The 17,032-nt window shown below is 45.5% G+C and overlaps 1 protein-coding gene and 1 long non-coding RNA gene across 6 annotated transcripts in view; one reads left to right on the top strand and one right to left on the bottom strand.

The window, feature by feature from the left end:
* LOC128347694 (uncharacterized) overlaps positions 1 to 5,548 on the top strand; it is a 32,210-nt gene extending 26,662 nt beyond the window's left edge. For all 4 annotated transcript variants that reach the window (XR_008317658.1, XR_008317657.1, XR_008317660.1 and 1 more), the window contains exon 3: positions 4,547 to 5,548. This is a non-coding gene — a long non-coding RNA (uncharacterized LOC128347694). The remainder of the gene's footprint in view (positions 1 to 4,546) is intronic.
* Positions 3 to 17,032, bottom strand: part of ACSF2 (acyl-CoA synthetase family member 2) — a 122,664-nt gene continuing 105,634 nt past the window's right edge. For both annotated transcript variants that reach the window (XM_053302656.1, XM_053302657.1), the window contains exons 11-16: positions 11,731 to 11,838; positions 11,421 to 11,572; positions 10,214 to 10,355; positions 9,930 to 10,040; positions 7,659 to 7,727; positions 3 to 7,277 (exon numbers count right to left, since the gene is read on the bottom strand). In XM_053302656.1, the coding sequence (XP_053158631.1) occupies positions 7,227 to 7,277; positions 7,659 to 7,727; positions 9,930 to 10,040; positions 10,214 to 10,355; positions 11,421 to 11,572; positions 11,731 to 11,838 (633 nt within the window). In that variant the 3' untranslated portion in view covers positions 3 to 7,226. The remainder of the gene's footprint in view (positions 7,278 to 7,658; positions 7,728 to 9,929; positions 10,041 to 10,213; positions 10,356 to 11,420; positions 11,573 to 11,730; positions 11,839 to 17,032) is intronic.

Raw genomic sequence — 17,032 nt, 5'->3', positions numbered from 1 at the left:
TCATAGGATAATTTCTTTAATGTATGTGATGGAAGGGCATGAAAAGTGTACATACTTGCTTTCACATTTGCCCTGAAAATCTACACATTTATAAGCATCAAAATAAATACTTTCCCAAATGCTGGGGTTTTTCCGAGAGGCTCATACACAAAATTTGCATATTTTGGGTTGGCAAGCATTAGTTCTTAATGACCCCCCAGTGGCTGGGGTGTGAACTTCATACAGCAGTCAAACCTGGTGTGATAATGCCGAGATGTGAGTGATTTACATAGGCAGCAGCTTTGGCAGGACGAATGCATCTCCTGCCACAGCCTTCCTCTTTAACATTATGTGGGAGACAGTATGATGTCCCTTATTTCCTTCTAGTTGTTTGGGAACCCCAATCTAGACATGTTCCCAGGATGAGCCCTAAGATTTCGTGCCCCCTACACACAACCAAGATGTATGCAGCCCCAGTTTTAACTTGAACTGCTCATTCATGATGTCAAATGACCAGCTTGGGTGGATGACCAGCAGATGAGTTGCCAGAAGCCTTTTAAGGAGGAGGAGGCTTTAACATCTGCTCCCCAGAGACAGTGGCTGCCCAGTGGGGAGAGCCTGAGTAGTTGCTGTCTGCTGTTGTCAGCTTGCCTGCCTGGGTGCCCCCTAGCGTGCGGGGCTGTGGCTGCCCTGCAGGTGAGTCTGTGTGGGATCGGGGCCAGAGGGTCAGCTGCCCAGATTAGCCATCTTTATGGGCTTATAAAAGGACTGCTGCCCTGTGGCAGTGGGGTTGCCACCAAAGGGGCCACACCCAAGGGGGTTGCCCCTTTGGGGGACCCACTTCAGGGGCAACGAGGGTGAGGGCCTGGTGATATTTTTTTGGCTTCTGTTGTTGTTTTTGGATTCTGGGTGTTCCAGATGTGTCTTGGTTTGTCTGGGGATGTGGAGACAGGGGGTGTGTCCACTGATTGTGGGGTGGCTATTCTGGTGGTGGTGAATAGAGGAAGTAAAGTTGGCAGGTCAGCGCATCATTACAGGAGAAGGGAAGTCAGAAATCTATTGGCTGTTTCCCCTTCCAGCTGCCCTGCCAGCTCTTTGACCTTGGGGAGCAGTGCCAACCTCTCACAGACTCTCGCCTTGCTCCTCTGTGATGCCAGGTCTGTCCAGAATAAGTCAGAAACCATCCATGATTTGATTCAGGATGAAAGTGCAGACCTGGTATGTATTTCAGAGACTTGGCTGGGGGAGGCTGGTGGCCTAGTCTGGTCCTGGCTTCTCCCTCTGGGAAAGATCATCAGGGGATTTGGTGCAGGGTTTTATCAGTATGCTGATGACACCCAAATCTATTTCTCCATGTCAACATCATCAGGAGAAGGCATAACCTCCCTAAATGCCTGGCATAACCTGCCCGGAGGCAGTGATAGGCTGGATGAGAGGTAACAAGCTTCTCAAGCTTCTGAATCCAGATAAGATGGAGGTACTTATTGTGCGGGGTCAGAACTCAGATGATTTTGATCTGCCTGTTCTGGATGGGGTCACACTTCCCCAGAAGGAACAGGTACGCTGTCTGGGGCTGCTTCTGGACACAAACCTCTCCCTGGTGTCCCAGGTTGAGGCAGTGGCCCGAGGTACTCTTTATCAGCTTTGGCTGATATACCAGCTGTGTCCATTTCTTGAGATAAATGACCTCCGAACAGTAGTACATCTGCTGCTCACCTCCAGACTTGACTACTGCAATGTGCTCTATGTGGGGCTGCCTTTGTAAGTAGTCCAGAAACTATAGTTAGTTCAGAATGAGGCAGCCAGATTGGTCTCTGGGTCATCTCAGAGAGACCATATCACTCCTATCTTACAACATCTACACTGGCTGCGGGTAAGTTTCTAGGAAAAGTACAAGGTTTTGGTTATAACCTATAAAGCCCTAAACAGCTTGGACCTTGGGTATTTAAGAGAATGTCTTCTTTGCTATGAACCACACTGCCCATTGAGATCATCTGGAGAGGTTCATCTGCAGTTGCCACTGGCTTGTCTGGTGCCTACTCAGGGATGGGCCTTTTCCATTGTTGCCCCGAGGCTTTGGAACACACTTCCTGCTGAAATAAGAGCCTCTCCATCTCTTATAACTTTTAAAAGATCAGTCAAGATGCATTTGTTCACCCAGGCTTTTAATTAGATACTCTTTTAATTGTGTTTTAATAGTTTTAACTTTAAATTTTAATTGTTGAAGTGTGTCAATCTTTTATTGGCTGTTTTTATTGTTTTGCAAACCGCCCAGAGAACTTGCGTTTTGGGCAGTATAGAAATGCATTTAATAATAAATAATAATAATGACTAGCCTGTGCTGGTTTGAGGATACAGTGGGAGAGAGTTCCCAGTCTATCATGGGAGCAAAACTCTAACCCTTCAGAGCTGAAAAGATACTGCTGTCAGTTTGGAAATATAGCCTGAGGCAATTTCTTTGGGGGAATGAATGCTGAGGCAGGCTGTTCATATTAGAGAGAAGGAATGCAGCTTATGAGAGTAGCTGTTTATTGGGAGCTGAAGTGCAGTAAGCAAAGATGATGGTGTCTTTTAGGATGCAGATGGTGTAGACCCTTTGGGGCGCAAGATACAGTTTTACATATGAGATTCTTGCACCACTGTGCAGTTCTTCAGGGGTGCAATGCAAGCAGGAGAGAAAGAATTGGCAGTGTTCTATTCCGACACTGTTTATGTGTCCCCCCAAGAATCAATGCCCTTGGTGATCACCTAGGTCTGCCTAGTGGACAGGCCAGCCCTGCACGTGCCACAGACATGACCATAACCTAGCCAAGTTAAGCAGGTTCATCACTGTGGCTAAAGCTACACTGTGGCTTATTACTCATCTAATAATTTTTGCAACCTATGGCTCGAGTATAGCTTTGTTGTCATTATAGCAGATGAGGTTAGTATGACCTTACACAGATCCAATATGTCCCGCAGGGCAGATAAAAACCAATGCTTTCTATATGGCTGATGTCCCTCTTAGCCACTGAGCCATACAGGCATTTTGGAGGAGGGCACAATTGTCAAAGCATGTTCTCACATGAGCACTCACTAAAAGCTAATTTGCATTAAGCACGCATTTGTTTTCAAGAACTGGAATGTTAAAGTAGGAAGGGGAAGTATTTCAGCTGCAAAATGTGGCTCTTAATGCATCAGCAACAACTGTTAACCAGGGTGGTTTTTTAGCCGCAGGTGTGTTAAGGAGGTGTTACCTACTGGGATCCATGTTAAATCGTTTGGGTCAAAAGTGACAGCTCTGAGCTACTGTCTGTTTTTCTGTTAGGCCAACAGTGTGGTGCCATGAGTGCAATGTTGTATTTTGCACACATTATCCCTAGTAAATGGGAAACAATAGGTTTCAACTAAAATCAATGAAACGACCTTGTTGATAACTTGTTGATGGCTGAGCAACAGGGCACCATGAGTGGATCTGTGTCTGATAATAAGTCTTCTTGATGTACTACTGGTGTCCAACTGAGCATGCCAGGGTTCCAACAACAGAAAACTTGAAAACAATAGAGGATTGCATTTTTAAAATGTCCCAAGTCATTATTATTCAATACAGAATTAATTTTGTTAATTAGCATGAAAATAGCGAAGTTGTTAAATGAGTGGATAGCCAAAGAGGATGAGAGAAAAGCTGGGGTGATCTGATCAAAGTGTAAGAGCTATGCGTTACTGAGAAAAGGGGTTCTGGTTCTTTCTTCCTTTGTTCATTTTATCCTTTTCCTTTGTACCCTAAGGAAGGAAAACCCTTCTTATGTAGCGATTCCTTGCATTTTAGCCTCATTTTCCTTTCTAAGCCAAACTTCCCTTTCCTTGTGAATTTTCCCCCTCTTGATTTTTTTCACTTGGCTTTACCTTTTGGTTTATCCTATATTGCTGTATTTTATTTTATTTTTTGGAACATTTGTCCCCCTCCTTGCTCAGAACAGAAGCAGGCTGATGCTATCAACTTCCGCTATGGACTAGGCTGAGCATGAAGCAGGAAATAGAGGGAAAGAGAAGGCCCATGCTTCATTAGGCCATTCAACTTGTTGGCCTTCCCCTCGATTCCCAGGGTTTTTCTGCCCTGGAATCCCCCTACAGCTCAGCTTAATGTGGAATGGAGTGGCAGGCATTCGTGCTAGTCTACTTCTAGAGAAGTGTGAACAGAGAAAGAGGAAGGAGTATAGGCTGCTAGCTGTGGGTTTCCTCTTCCTCCTTGTGCTCATGCTTGGATAATAGTGGAGAGCTGGGGAGGTTGGGAAAGCTCTTTGCTCCAACGTTTTCCTCTGGAACCCTTCATCTAAGCCACAGTCACCATCATTTTGATAGAAGCAAAGGGCAGTGGTAGGCCCAGAGAACCAGGCCCTCTCCTTTTTATCAGCATGGCTCTGGCCCTTCCTCTTCATAGTACTGCCCATCTCTTTATCACTGAGCATAACAACACATTGGGCTTTTAACTTGACAATTATCTTTTTTTAAACAACACCTTAGACATTCAAACACATTACTGCGTGAAACCTTCTCTTGGTCTGATGTGGATTCTATTTTCTTTCAGGTGCAAAATACGATCTGAAGGCCTTATGCTTAGATGTTCTGCTTCCATGGGTAGAAACCACCTCACAGCTGTAATATCCAAGACTGAAGACAGGAGTGTAACACATACTCTGACTCCTTTTATTTTTTTCTCATGTTCCCTGGTGAATGAAGAACACGTTCTCCCCAACTTCCCTCAAAAGATCTTCAAAGGAAAGGAATACATTGACGCATTCACTTTGTTTCCTTCCTTCAACCACTGCTAATTGAGCAAAGAAGCACCCTATAACGTGGCGATTCTCTTACCTTTAGCAGGCGGAGAGCAACTGGCCCTATCCAATCCTAGCACAGCACCCCTCCTGTAGTGGTTGTTGGTGCCTACTTTATATTTCTTTTTAGAAGTGAGCCCTTTTGAGACAGGGAATCATCATACATCAATTCCTGACATCTCCAGGTAGATGCTGGGAAAGACTCTTGTTAGAAAGTGCCAAACCAGTGCTCAAATTATGGAGGGGAAAGGTAGGGATTGGGAGCCCTTTATGAAATTTACAGGCTCCACCCTCTGATGTTTATGTTCCCCACTGCAGTTTTTGTAAAAAAAACAACCAGTAGCTAAGGGGGCAGCCCACAAAAGCTAAGGGGGCAGGAGGTGCCTGCATCCCTGCAATTCAAGCATTCAGTGTAGCCAACACTGAATGTTGGAACAATTCCGTATGAGGGAGTTCATATATGCAGCTTCATCAGGCTGTAATGGAAGAAAAAAGTGAGGACAATGCACAGCAGCAAGGCAAGGAACCACCTTGTAAAGCATTCAGCTGGAGGAGGCACTGCAGCCAGAGAGAGAAGCTTTGTCCATCAACCTCTGAGGTTCAGTGGATCATGGTTGGGAGATGCCAAATGCTCCCGTGAAAAAAACACCATCCCAGGCGCATTCTGTCTTGTGCTCCTGATAGGATGGGAAGTTTGGCATTTTTATGGTTTGGGTAACTGTTTCATTTCAGAAATAAATAGTTGTGAAATCTAATGTGTGATAATGTTCAGCCTCATGACCAAATACACTGACGTAGACAGAATTTAAAAAATGGCCTCTATTTAGAAGCAGGAAGGGGGTTCCCATAAATTAACATTTGTAGATGTGATGAAAGAGCTGAGTTCTTGAGTCATTTTCTAAGGGGCCCTGGGTCGATTCAAGACACAGGACCCACAGACATCTGTTCTTCCCCTTTGGTCATACACGACTGTCTTAACTGTTAATTCTATGGGCCAACAAGATGAGATGCAGAAGTCCCATGATCAAGTTCTTTCACTTCTCCCAAAACTTAATAATAGTTGTCGAGAGCATATCAGGAGGACTGTGGTGGCACTGTGTGAGTGGATTTAATCATTTCCCTGCTGTTTTTTTCTTTTCTTATTAAAACTCCCCCCTGAAATTGCCATTTGCTCCTCAAGGGAAAACACACAAGTCCTTGCATGATTTTACCTGTGTGGGAGACACAGCAGCTGGGGGGCTTGCTGTGTCAGGAAAATGGCATGGAAATGTTTAACTCCCTCCCCTAGTACCAGGGACCCAATCTGAATCACACATACCCTGCTCCCTTAAATTAAAAAGAAGACTTAGCAGCAGGAGAGCCTGGCTGTGGATGTCTAGCATCTTGTCTAATTGTTCCCTGTGTATCCATTGAACTAACCAGAGGTAAGAATGCATGGGCCAGATGTTCTGTTTGAGAGACTAAAACATAAGCAAGTGATAAAGCAGGAAGTCCCAGCCAGCCCTGCTTCCACATCAGGGTGAACCCTCCCTTTCAAGCGGCTTCAAACATTCTTAGTGTGTTGATGATCCTCTTGAATGATAGGGGATCAGAAAAGCAAAATGAGAGGCAGAACCCAGTAACACAGCCCCCAAAGGATGACCATAAAGGATGAGACCATTTTCATTGTTCTTGGGGCGATCATAGCACATCAGGAAGGGTGTATATAGCCTTGCTTATCCCATGAACCAGGATCCTTCATTTGTAGTATAACCCAAAGAAGCTAAAATGAAATAAAATAAAATAAAGCACCCACCCACAAATATATTACTAAAAATCTGAAAGGCACTTGCTTTCATGGTTTGAGCTACTATGCTCCTCTTCACATAAATGGACTTTCTGACAACTAAAAAGCACGTGTTTTTCTTTCTTCTGTTTGGCTGCTAATTTGCAGCACAATCGCTCAAAACTTGTACTCATAGAATTTCAGGAATATATGTGTTAATTTTCTGTGTTGTTATCCCCTTTTGGTGCATCATTAGAACACCAAAACCACAAGACTAACAAAATAATTGTCCAGAATGTAATGCAACAAATGAAGGCACCTGATTCATGGGATAAGCAAGGTTTACGCTCTCTTTGATGTGCTGTGAATGATAACCTCAAGAACCATGAAAATTCTCTTATGGGAGGAGGGTATCTTTCTGGAGACCATTTACACAGCTTTAGCTTTAAATTAAAGTGTAAATTTTGCATGGATTTGTTTACACAGAAAAACAGTTGAAGGAACACTTTTTTTTAAAAAAGACTGTTATTTGAAAAAGGTTGATTTCGCTGCAGGTGGACTAGTGCATCTTAAGGCGGGCGGGTGGCACCAGCTCTGTAACCACTTAGAGCTCAAATATAAAAGAAGTTGGCAGAAGGCACATTCATTTGGGGTTCTCTTGGGTCTGCTCAAAGCTGAAGCTGCTTCTCCATCTGCTCCCGCAGTTTGTATTTCTGAATCTAAGATGGGAATATAGAGGAGAGGAGAAGAAAGGGATTAATTTTGAGTGTGTGTGTGTGTGCCGTCAAGTCGATTTCGACTCCTGGCGCTCACAGAGCCCTGTGGTTTTCTTTTGGCAGGAGGGATAAAGAATACAATACATTTACCATTGCCTCCTCCTGTGTAGTATGAAATGATGCCTTTCAGCATCTTCCTATATCGCTGCTGCCCGATATAGGTATTTCCCATAGTCTGGGAAACATACCAGCAGGGATTCGAACCGGCAACCTTCTGCTTGTTAGTCAAGCATTTCCCCACTGCACCACTTAAGGTGATGTGTGTGTATGTGTGTGTGTATGCATGCATGTATATAACTGAGAAACCTATAGGCTGTCACTCACCTTGCCCGAGACTGTGAGTGGAAAATCTTTTACAAACACAATGTAACGAGGAGTCTTGAAATGAGCAATCTGAAACAGAAAAGGCAATAGCTTAATAGCTAGGGCTGGCAGAATGCTCTACATAGTTTGCTTGTAGGTCCTGTGCTGTCGAAAACAGGACTCAAAGCAAGCACCTACAGTGGGTATAGGAAAGAATCACCCCCTTTGATATACCTTAAATTCTGGTTCCCTTACATCCTGAAATGAAAACACAAAGAAAATTCCCTTCACCAGCTGTACTTATCCAATGCAACCTATAACATCCAACTGAAAAACATCACAATTGCAGTCCAGAAAAAGTGTCAGAAATAAAAAACAAGAATTACTGAGATTGAAAAAGGATCACCCCCCCCCCATGTCAATATTTTGTTGAACCACCTTTTGCTTTAATAACAGCCTTGAGTCTGTTGGGATACTTCTCTATCAACCTTGCACATCTAGACGGAGCAATATTTGCCCACTCCTCCATACAGAACTGTTCAAGTTCGGTCACATTGGATGGTAGGTGTTGGTGGACTGCTATCTTCAAATCTCTCCACAGATTTTCTATGGGATTTAGGTCTGGGCTCTGACTGGGCCACATGAGGATGTTCACTTTTTTCTCCTTCAGCCACTGTGTGGTCAATTTTGCTGTGTGCTTCGGATCGTTGTCATGTTGAAAGGTGAATCTTCTGCCCATCCTCAACTGTCTGGCAGAGGGTAGCAGGTTTTCTTCCAGAATCTGACGGTATTTGGCCCCATCCATTTTTCCTTCTACCCTAACGAGAGCCCCAGTCCCTGAGGCAGAGAAACACCCCCACAACAGGATTCTGCCACCTCCATGCTTCACTGTAGGTATGGTGTGTTGTGGATGGTGAGCTGCATTGGATTTACGCCAGGTGTACTGTTTGGTGTTGAGGCCAAATAGTTCGATCTTGGTCTCATCTGACCATAAGACCTTTTTCCATTTGGCATCAGAATATTCAAGGTGCCTTCTGGCAAAGCTCAAATGAGCTTTAATGTGGCCTTTCCTGAGAAGTGGCTTTCTCCTTGCGACCCTCCCGAACAAGCCACATCTGTGGAGCGCTCGTGAAATTGTTGTCACATGCACAGAACAACCACTCTTTGCCATGAAGTCCTTTAACTCCTTCAGAGTGGCCATTGGCCTCTTGGTAACCTCTCTTACCAGTTTCCTCCTTGCTCTTCCATCCAGTTTGGAGGGACAACCGGATCCAGGGAGGATAGCAGTCCAACACCTACTATCCAATGTGACCGAACTTGAACAGTTCTGTATGGAGGAGTGGGCAAATATTGCTCCGTCTAGATGTGCAAGGTTGATAGAGAAGTATCCCAACAGACTCAAGGCTGTTATTAAAGCAAAAGGTGGTTCAACAAAATATTGACATGGGGGGGGGGTGATCCTTTTTCAATCTCAGTAATTCTTGTTTTTTATTTCTGACACTTTTTCTGGACTGCAATTGTGATGTTTTTCAGTTGGATGTTATAGGTTGCATTGGATAAGTACAGCTGGTGAAGGGAATTTTCTTTGTGTTTTCATTTCAGGATGTAAGGGAACCAGAATTTAAGGTCTATCAAAGGGGGTGATTCTTTCCTATACCCACTGTATCTCATCTGGGAATTATTCACACATGGCTTCATGCTGCGGGGCAAATGTTGAGTGAAGCCACTTTGAAGTACACTTGCAGCCCCTCCCCTCTGCTCTCGGGTTTGCTTTTGATGCAAGTTCACCTGTTTTCCTTCGTGTTTTCCTTCTAGCCAATGGGGGGTGGGAGGGAGAGAGTACTGAAGAGCTACATCTGTATTTGTAAAGAGAATATCCTTATCATGCTAATGATTCTACCTCAGTGCCTCTCAGATAAAGTAGCGTAAAAACAGCATTTTAAAAACCCAGAAACACCTCGAGTTGATATAAGCTAGAATTCTCAAGACAAAGCCCAACTTGGGTGTGGAGTGGGTCCAAAGATCTCAAAGGGACCTCAGGGTAAGTTTGGCTGGTGTGAGATTACACACACTCTCTCCCAAAGGAGATTTGGGGTAGAGAAGCCCTGTGTGTAAAGCCTCCAGGAGGACTAAACTTAATCTATAGCCAGATAATCAATTAGTGTCAGATAGTGTTGATACACTAATTTCTACAGAACCATCATCAACTGACCCCATTTGAGATTTGGCCCTTTCCTTTTTCAGAAAAAGCAAACGCAACAGCAACACATATATCCATCTGGAAGTTCTTACCTTTCCTTTGCAAAATGCTTTGATTTCCTCTGTGGTGCACTCCTCTCCCTCTTTTACTCTGATGCAAGCACAGATTTCCTCTCCCATTCTCTCATCTTTCACACCTACCACCTGAGTGGAAGGGAAGGAACAAGTTGGAGGTACTATACCAATTACCCTTCTTTTATGGCACTCCTTTCTGCCCTTCCTGAAGGGCACTGTGGCCACATGGCATCTACCACAGGCCTAGATACCTTAAAGCAAGCTGCAGAACATCCCCAGTCGTGCCTCACCATTCTTCTCACCTGTACTTCCTGAATCTTAGGGTGGGTGTGAAGAAACTGTTCAAGCTCTGCTGGGTATATGTTCTCCCCTCCGCGGATAATCATGTCTCTGCAACGACCTACAATCTTGCAGTAGCCATACTCGTCAAGAATAGCAATGTCCCTGAAAGGATATCACAGTCATCCCACTCTGATAATGTCACGCCACCAGTGTTTTCAGCCTGTTATATTGCAAGAGTCCTCCGTAAGTGGGAGACTGTGAACAGGCCTCTGTGAGTTCTGCATCATGGGAGACTAAATTCTGCAATGTGGCAAGATGTCACACGGTGATGCAACACATACCTGGGGGACAAAGGACCCTTTCCACACACACTTAAGGGTATGTGGGAGCTGCATACCCATGGTATTATACCATGTGGCAGCAGCACTTGAGTAAATATTGCAACCATATAGGACGAGTTGATTGTGTGGGTCTCTTTCAATGGATCACCATCCCATCAAAAAGGGAGGGACATAGGAAGCTGCCATTTACCGAGTCAGACCATTGGCCCATCTAGCTCAGTATTGTGTACACAGACTTGCAGCAGCTTCTCCAAAGCTGCAAGGAGGAGTCTCTCAGTCCTATCTTGGAGATGCCTCCAGGGAGGGAACTTGGGACCTTCTGCATGCAAGCCTGCAGGTGCTCTTCCCAGAGTGGGCCCATCCCCTAAGGGGAATATCTTCCAGTGCTCACACATCAAGTCTCCCATTCATATGCAACCAGGGTGGGCCCTGCTTAGCAAAGGGGACAAGTCATGCTTGCTACCCCAAGACCACTGATCAGGTGGGAAAAACCTAAATGACTGGTTAAGACTAGTATTCACACATATACTGAAGTCACCACAGGAAAGTGGCTCCCATGCAGCTCCATGTTTGTGTCTCTAAGGAGGGCTAACATTTGACAGTGAATGGGGATTGGGTTAGACACCCTACTGGCCTGCTATTTCTATGCTAGCGAAGCTACTTCTCCCTGATCTTTCCAATCCATCCCTATAAAAATGTTTTTTGGTTGTTGTTGGTTTTTTTGTTTGCTCAATTTTACAAACAAGGGACTGAAATGAAAAATTGCTGACTTGCTCAAGGATGCTCATTGAACTTTCGGCTCTGTAGGATTTCGGCCCAGCTCTCTATCCAACACTCCATCCACTAAGATTCCCTCCATGAGCCCATCGCTCCTTCCCCAACTTACCCAGTCTTGTACCATTGCTCATCACTAAGCACTTCGCCAGTTTTTTGGGGGTCTGCCCAGTATCCCAGCATGACACAGTAGCCTCGAATCTGAAGTTCTCCTGGGGTGTTGAGTGGGAGAACCTTCCCTGTATCGGGATCTTCAATCTTTGCCTGCAGTGCAGAAGAAACAGAAACTTTAAAGCTGTGGCTGAGCCAGTGCTTGGGGTCAGGGGAAAATAAGAGAAACAATTGGGCGGGGGGAAGAGGACAGTGGTGACTGGAGACTGTGAAGGGGTGGTAATGGATATCATGGCAAGGATAACTGTCACCTCTGTGTGGGGGAAGATACATCCCACAGTCTCAGTCTTCTGGCTAATGTTGTCTTGAGGGAATCCCATGAAAGTGACAGGACTGTTCTCTGTAGTGCCATAAGCAACCTGTAAACAGAAAGCAAGGGAAACAGTTGTGAGATCAATTTCCCAACATGAGTTAAACTGGCAGGGACAAAAGGACAGAGCACTCCTTGTGTGCAGGCTATCCTCACAGGAAGTGCCAAAAAGTGCCAGGAGGTTTTTCACACTGTGCTTATACCTCAAATCTGCCCCGGAAGGAAGTGTATGCATTCACATATCGGCCAGATTTTCGCCAAAGTCTGTGCAAGATCTTTGGGAGCACTTCACACACAATCCAGGGCTTCCCTTCTGAATTTAAGCTTATCTCAATTTCTGTCACAGTTTTTAAAATTCTGTTTTTTAGGCAGTTTTCTTAATAAGCTGGGAGCAGCTGCCAGAAATCACATTAACATAATAAAGAACCAAGTCAAGCTTTTCAGCTGCAAATAATGGAAAAACCAGTTTATCTGCCAGACTTTGGCCTTTTGGGGAAGGAAAGAGAATGTGCAGATGCGTGGAGGGGGAAAGGGCTCAGCTTGCCATGTGTGTCTCTGTGTTCATATGGGTACTTCTGCTGACCGCTTCTTTCTCTCTGTAATACTGTGTGGGTGGGTGGTTAGCTGGCAGGGAGAGCAGGGTGGCTGGCTGGCTGGCTAGGAGGGGCACGGACAGGTGCGGTGGCTCGAGTGCTTCAGGTGAGTGTGGTTGGGGAAAGGAAAAGGAAGAGGGTGGTGGGAGAAACCTACCTGCCTCTCTCCTTGGGAATCCCAAGCGGTGACCAGGGCCGTCTTTAAGGTGGGGCGACTGGGGCGATTGCCCTGAGCCCCATGCTGGCACAGGCCCTGCTCTGGGCACACTGCAGCCTACCCTGCTCTCTCTCCCAGTCCCAGCAATTTATCTCCCCACTCCATTGCAGCCCAGCCGAGGGCCAACCTTTTTTTAGCCAGGTTCAGGCTTGATTACTATTGAAAGGCTCCATGCAGGAAAGCTCCTATAACTCCTTTGCTCTCCACTGCCGCCTCTCAGCTGTTTGGTGGTCCTAATGTGATTGCAGGTTCTAAAACTCCACCCTTATTATTGAATTTGAAGCGGATGTCCTTAAACCAGTAACGTTTCTTTATCAGAAACTTAAACTATAGACAAGATTGATTTTAATTATATTTTAGATCTTAAACTTGAGTATTCCGCTCTTTCAGATAAATGGCAGGCTGCTTTGAAGGCAGTGAAATGTACTTTGATCTTAAAATGAGGTTAATACAACAGAAAAATTTATTTCATACTTATTGGACACTTCAGAAAATGTTTAATAAGGATTGGTTGTGGTCCTCTAGTAGCTGGAAGTGCAATGGATATGGGAACACTTTGCTCACAACATTTGGAATAGTTTTGTTATTGTTCCATTTTGGTCTGGAACGCATAAGATTGTTAATATGGCCTTGCAATCATCACTGCTCATTAAAGATGTTCATATTCTCTTGGGCTATATCTCCAGAGTATGGAATTCATATTTACATCAAGAAATATGAATTCTTCATGCATGGGGATTACCAAGAGAATTATTATACAACATTGGAAGGACAAGTATGCTCCTCATTTGCAGTTGTGGATAACTGATATGTGTTCCTTGTGAATAACTGAATTAATTATAATTCAATGGAGTAGTAAAGAGAAGAATTTATTTATTTGTTGCATTTTTATTCTGCCTTATAATGTCTTTAGATAGTTTACACAATGGTTTGTTTATTATTTATTTACTACATTTTTATACCGCCTTTCTGCCTTGACAAAGGCACCCAAAGCAGTTTACAATATTAAAAGAAGCAAATAACAGATTAATAAAATGTTCTCTCAGGCTGCTGGTCTTTTCAGGAGCCGAGGACAAGAGCTCCCTGGCCTGGGCGCCTCCTCTCTTGCCTTCCTCTCAGGGCACACACAGGTCTTTCCGTACTCTGGGGAAGGTGGAGGAGGGGCTGCCCCAACAGTCCTCACAGGCCAGAGCTGGTCTCTATGGGGGCCGATGCTATGCTCTCCCCTGGCCTGGGCGCTTCCTTTCATGCCTTCCTCTCAGGGCATCTTGGTTACCTTTGCACATAATGCCAAACCATGGGTTGATGAACCTGAGGTTAATCCTTACATCCGGGAATCATCCTGCAGACGATCTTCCAACCCAGGTCAGGCAACCTCTGGTTTTAGGGCAGAGGAGCCACTCCCTCTCCCTGGTCTGCCAAGGCCTCATCCCAGCTAGCTCCACAACACTCATGTCACCAGACTGAGGGCAAGGTGTCAGCATATCAGGAGAGTGACAGCCATTGGCCATGATCTTCAAGGGGTTCCTCAAATAACTCAAATGTGAAATTGCTGACCTCCTTGCAAAAATATATAATGTATCCCTACAATCAGGCTTTGTACTGGAGGACTGGAAAGTAGCCAATGCAACACCAGTTTTCAAAAGGGGATCCAGGGAGGGATCCAGGAAACTACAGGCCGGTAAGCTTAACATCTATTCTGGGCAAACTGATGGAAATCATTCTCAAGGATACAATTGTTAAACTTACAGAAGACCCTGCTGAAGGAGAACCAGCATGGTTTCTGCAAAGGTTAATCTTGCCTCACCAGCCTTTTGAAGTTCCTTGAGAGTGTTAATAGGCATGTGGATAAAGGTGATCCAGTTGACATAGTATACTTGAACTTTCCTTACCCATGATGCGGCCACACTTGGAGTACTGCATGCAGTTCTGGTCACCAAATCTCAGAAAGGACATTATAGAACTGGAGAAGGTGCAGAAGAGGGCAACCAAGATGATCAGGGCCTAGAGCACCTTCCTTATGAAACAAGGCTTCATAGGAGAGGAGAGGTGGTCTAGGAGAGGAGAGCTGGTCTTGTAGTAGCAAGTCTGACTTGTCCCATTAGCTAAGCAGAGTCCACCCTGGTTGTATTTGAAAGGGAGACCGCATGTGAGCACTGTAAGATATTCCCCTCAGGGGATGGAGCTGCTCTGGGAAGAGCAGAAGGTTTCAAGTTCTCTCTCTTGCTTCTCCAAGATAGGGCTGAGAGAGATTCCTGCCTGCAACCTTGGAGAAGCCGCTGCCAGTCTGTGAAGACAATACTGAGCTAGATAGACCAATGGTCTGACTCAGTATATGGCAGGTTCCTGTGTAAGGCTACAACACCTAGGGCTTTCTAGTTTAGAAAACTAGATGACTGAGGGGAGACATGATAGAGGTCTATATAATTATGCATGGTGTGGAGAAAGTTAATAGAGAGAAATTCCCCACTCCCCAAAACAATAGAACCAGGAGTCATGACATGGAACTGATTGCCAAGAAATTTAGGACTGACAAAAGGATGTTTTCACACAGCCAACAGCCTGGATGGCTTTAAGAAGGGTTTAGTTAAATTCATGGAGGACAGTTCTATCAATCGCTACTAGTTTGAGGGATATAGGCCACCTCCAGCCTCAGAGGCAAGATGCCTCTAAATACCAGCTGCAAGGGAGCATCAGCAGGAGAGAGGGCATGACTTTAGCTCTTCTTATGGGCTTCCCTGAGGCATCTAGTGGGCCACTGTGTGAAACAGGATGCTGGACTAGATAGGCCTTGGGCCTAGTCCAGCAGGGCTGTTCTTATGTTCTTTAGGGGGCATGCCTAGCATGATCATGCCTTTTTAGCATCGACAGGGAAAGGGCATTTATACCCTTTTAAATGGCATTACAACCCTTTCCCTCACAACACTTGCGCCACCCTCGCAAGAGCCCTGCAGCCAATCAGGCTTGCACAAACGCTATTACTGATAACAGGGGGGTGGAGAGGGGCACTATTTCCCTATTACTTGAGGAAGGGACCATGACGACTTCCTAAGAGGTGATATGTATATGTGGGCAGGCAAAGGATCCTGGGGTCTGGTCCACTGTGACAAAGGATGCTCTTGGGATGGCAGACCCAGTCAAAGCAGTCCAGGAACATCCAACACACTCCTGCCCACATGTTGGCTTGCCAGTCGGGGATTAGCTCTCTCATGAGAGGGTCAGTCCACTGTGGAGGACCAGAGGCTCCATGAGCTCTGGGTCTCTGCAGGACTTGAGTTAGGCCATCCACCTATAGGGGACACCACTGATGTGGGCCCCCAGTATATCTGTTTAAATATAGAACTCATACGCCTCACCTTCCCCGCAACACTCAACCCCTGCAGACTCCCAAAAGGTCTGGGCAATAGAGTGTGTGCTTACACCCAAGGGGAAGGGGCAACAAATGTGAACAAAAAATAGAGCCACTCAAGAATTCCAGGGCTGCCTTTCAACCCAGACCCCAGGTATCACTCCCCTGGCATGTGTTATCTTTGTTGGGAAACAACCAGGTTGCCGCCGGGCTCATGGTGCCACAGGGACTGCATGTGCTTGTGCAAATACTCTTCATCACTTGATTTGTGGTACTCCACAAAGTGCCTGTCTTTGTCATCCTATCCCCTTTTCCTGCAGACTGTCAAAGCAGGGGCGGGGCGTTTGGGACCAGTGTTCCCTCTAAGGCACGTGCGTGTGTTTTTTGATATCTGCTCAGTTAATTAATTTTAGATCCCACTCAGGAAGCTCCCTCTCTGAATGCAAGTGCGTGCACATTGCCTCGATACTGCTGCCCAGAACAGAACTCATTCTGCACACAGATGAAAAAAATTAGAGAGAACATTGCATGGGACACAATGGAAAGAGGACATCCACCAATGTGGCTTTTCCCTTTGACATGCTGTGAAGCTTGGGACATGGCAGCCTTGCTGGGCAACGGCTGGAGGAGTGCAGAGTCAGTGGTGGACAGGGCAAGTGTTCCAAGAGATGGCCAGCGAGAAGTGTGGCAGGCATAATGTTGGCGCTTTTCTGGGCTGGTCTGAGCCGCCCTCTCTTTGGTTTTGGTAGCAGCCACAGCATGAAACCCAGGTTATGGTGGTGGCAGAATTTGGACAACATGATGCTGCTTCAGACCTCAGACTGGAGCAGCAAAGCTCACTACAAACTGAAGGTTCAGATTATGGTTTTGGCTCGAAAACCTCAGGTCGCTTTTGTGACAAAACTGTGGTTTCACACATTCGGACAAAATGGAACCTCTGGCTCACTCACCTCCGGGTTGGCGTTATATGCGAAGGCAGCCAATAGCTGCTGTAGTTCTTGGCAATTTGGTTTAATTTTAATGAACTGTTTTGTATTATAAGGAAATATATCCTTAGAAGTGTGTGTGTACACAAACATGCGCC

The sequence above is a fragment of the Hemicordylus capensis genome, chromosome 2 (assembly GCF_027244095.1).
Source record: "Hemicordylus capensis ecotype Gifberg chromosome 2, rHemCap1.1.pri, whole genome shotgun sequence".
Lineage (NCBI taxonomy): Eukaryota > Metazoa > Chordata > Lepidosauria > Squamata > Cordylidae > Hemicordylus > Hemicordylus capensis.
This window is presented reverse-complemented; position numbering and strand designations above follow the sequence as displayed.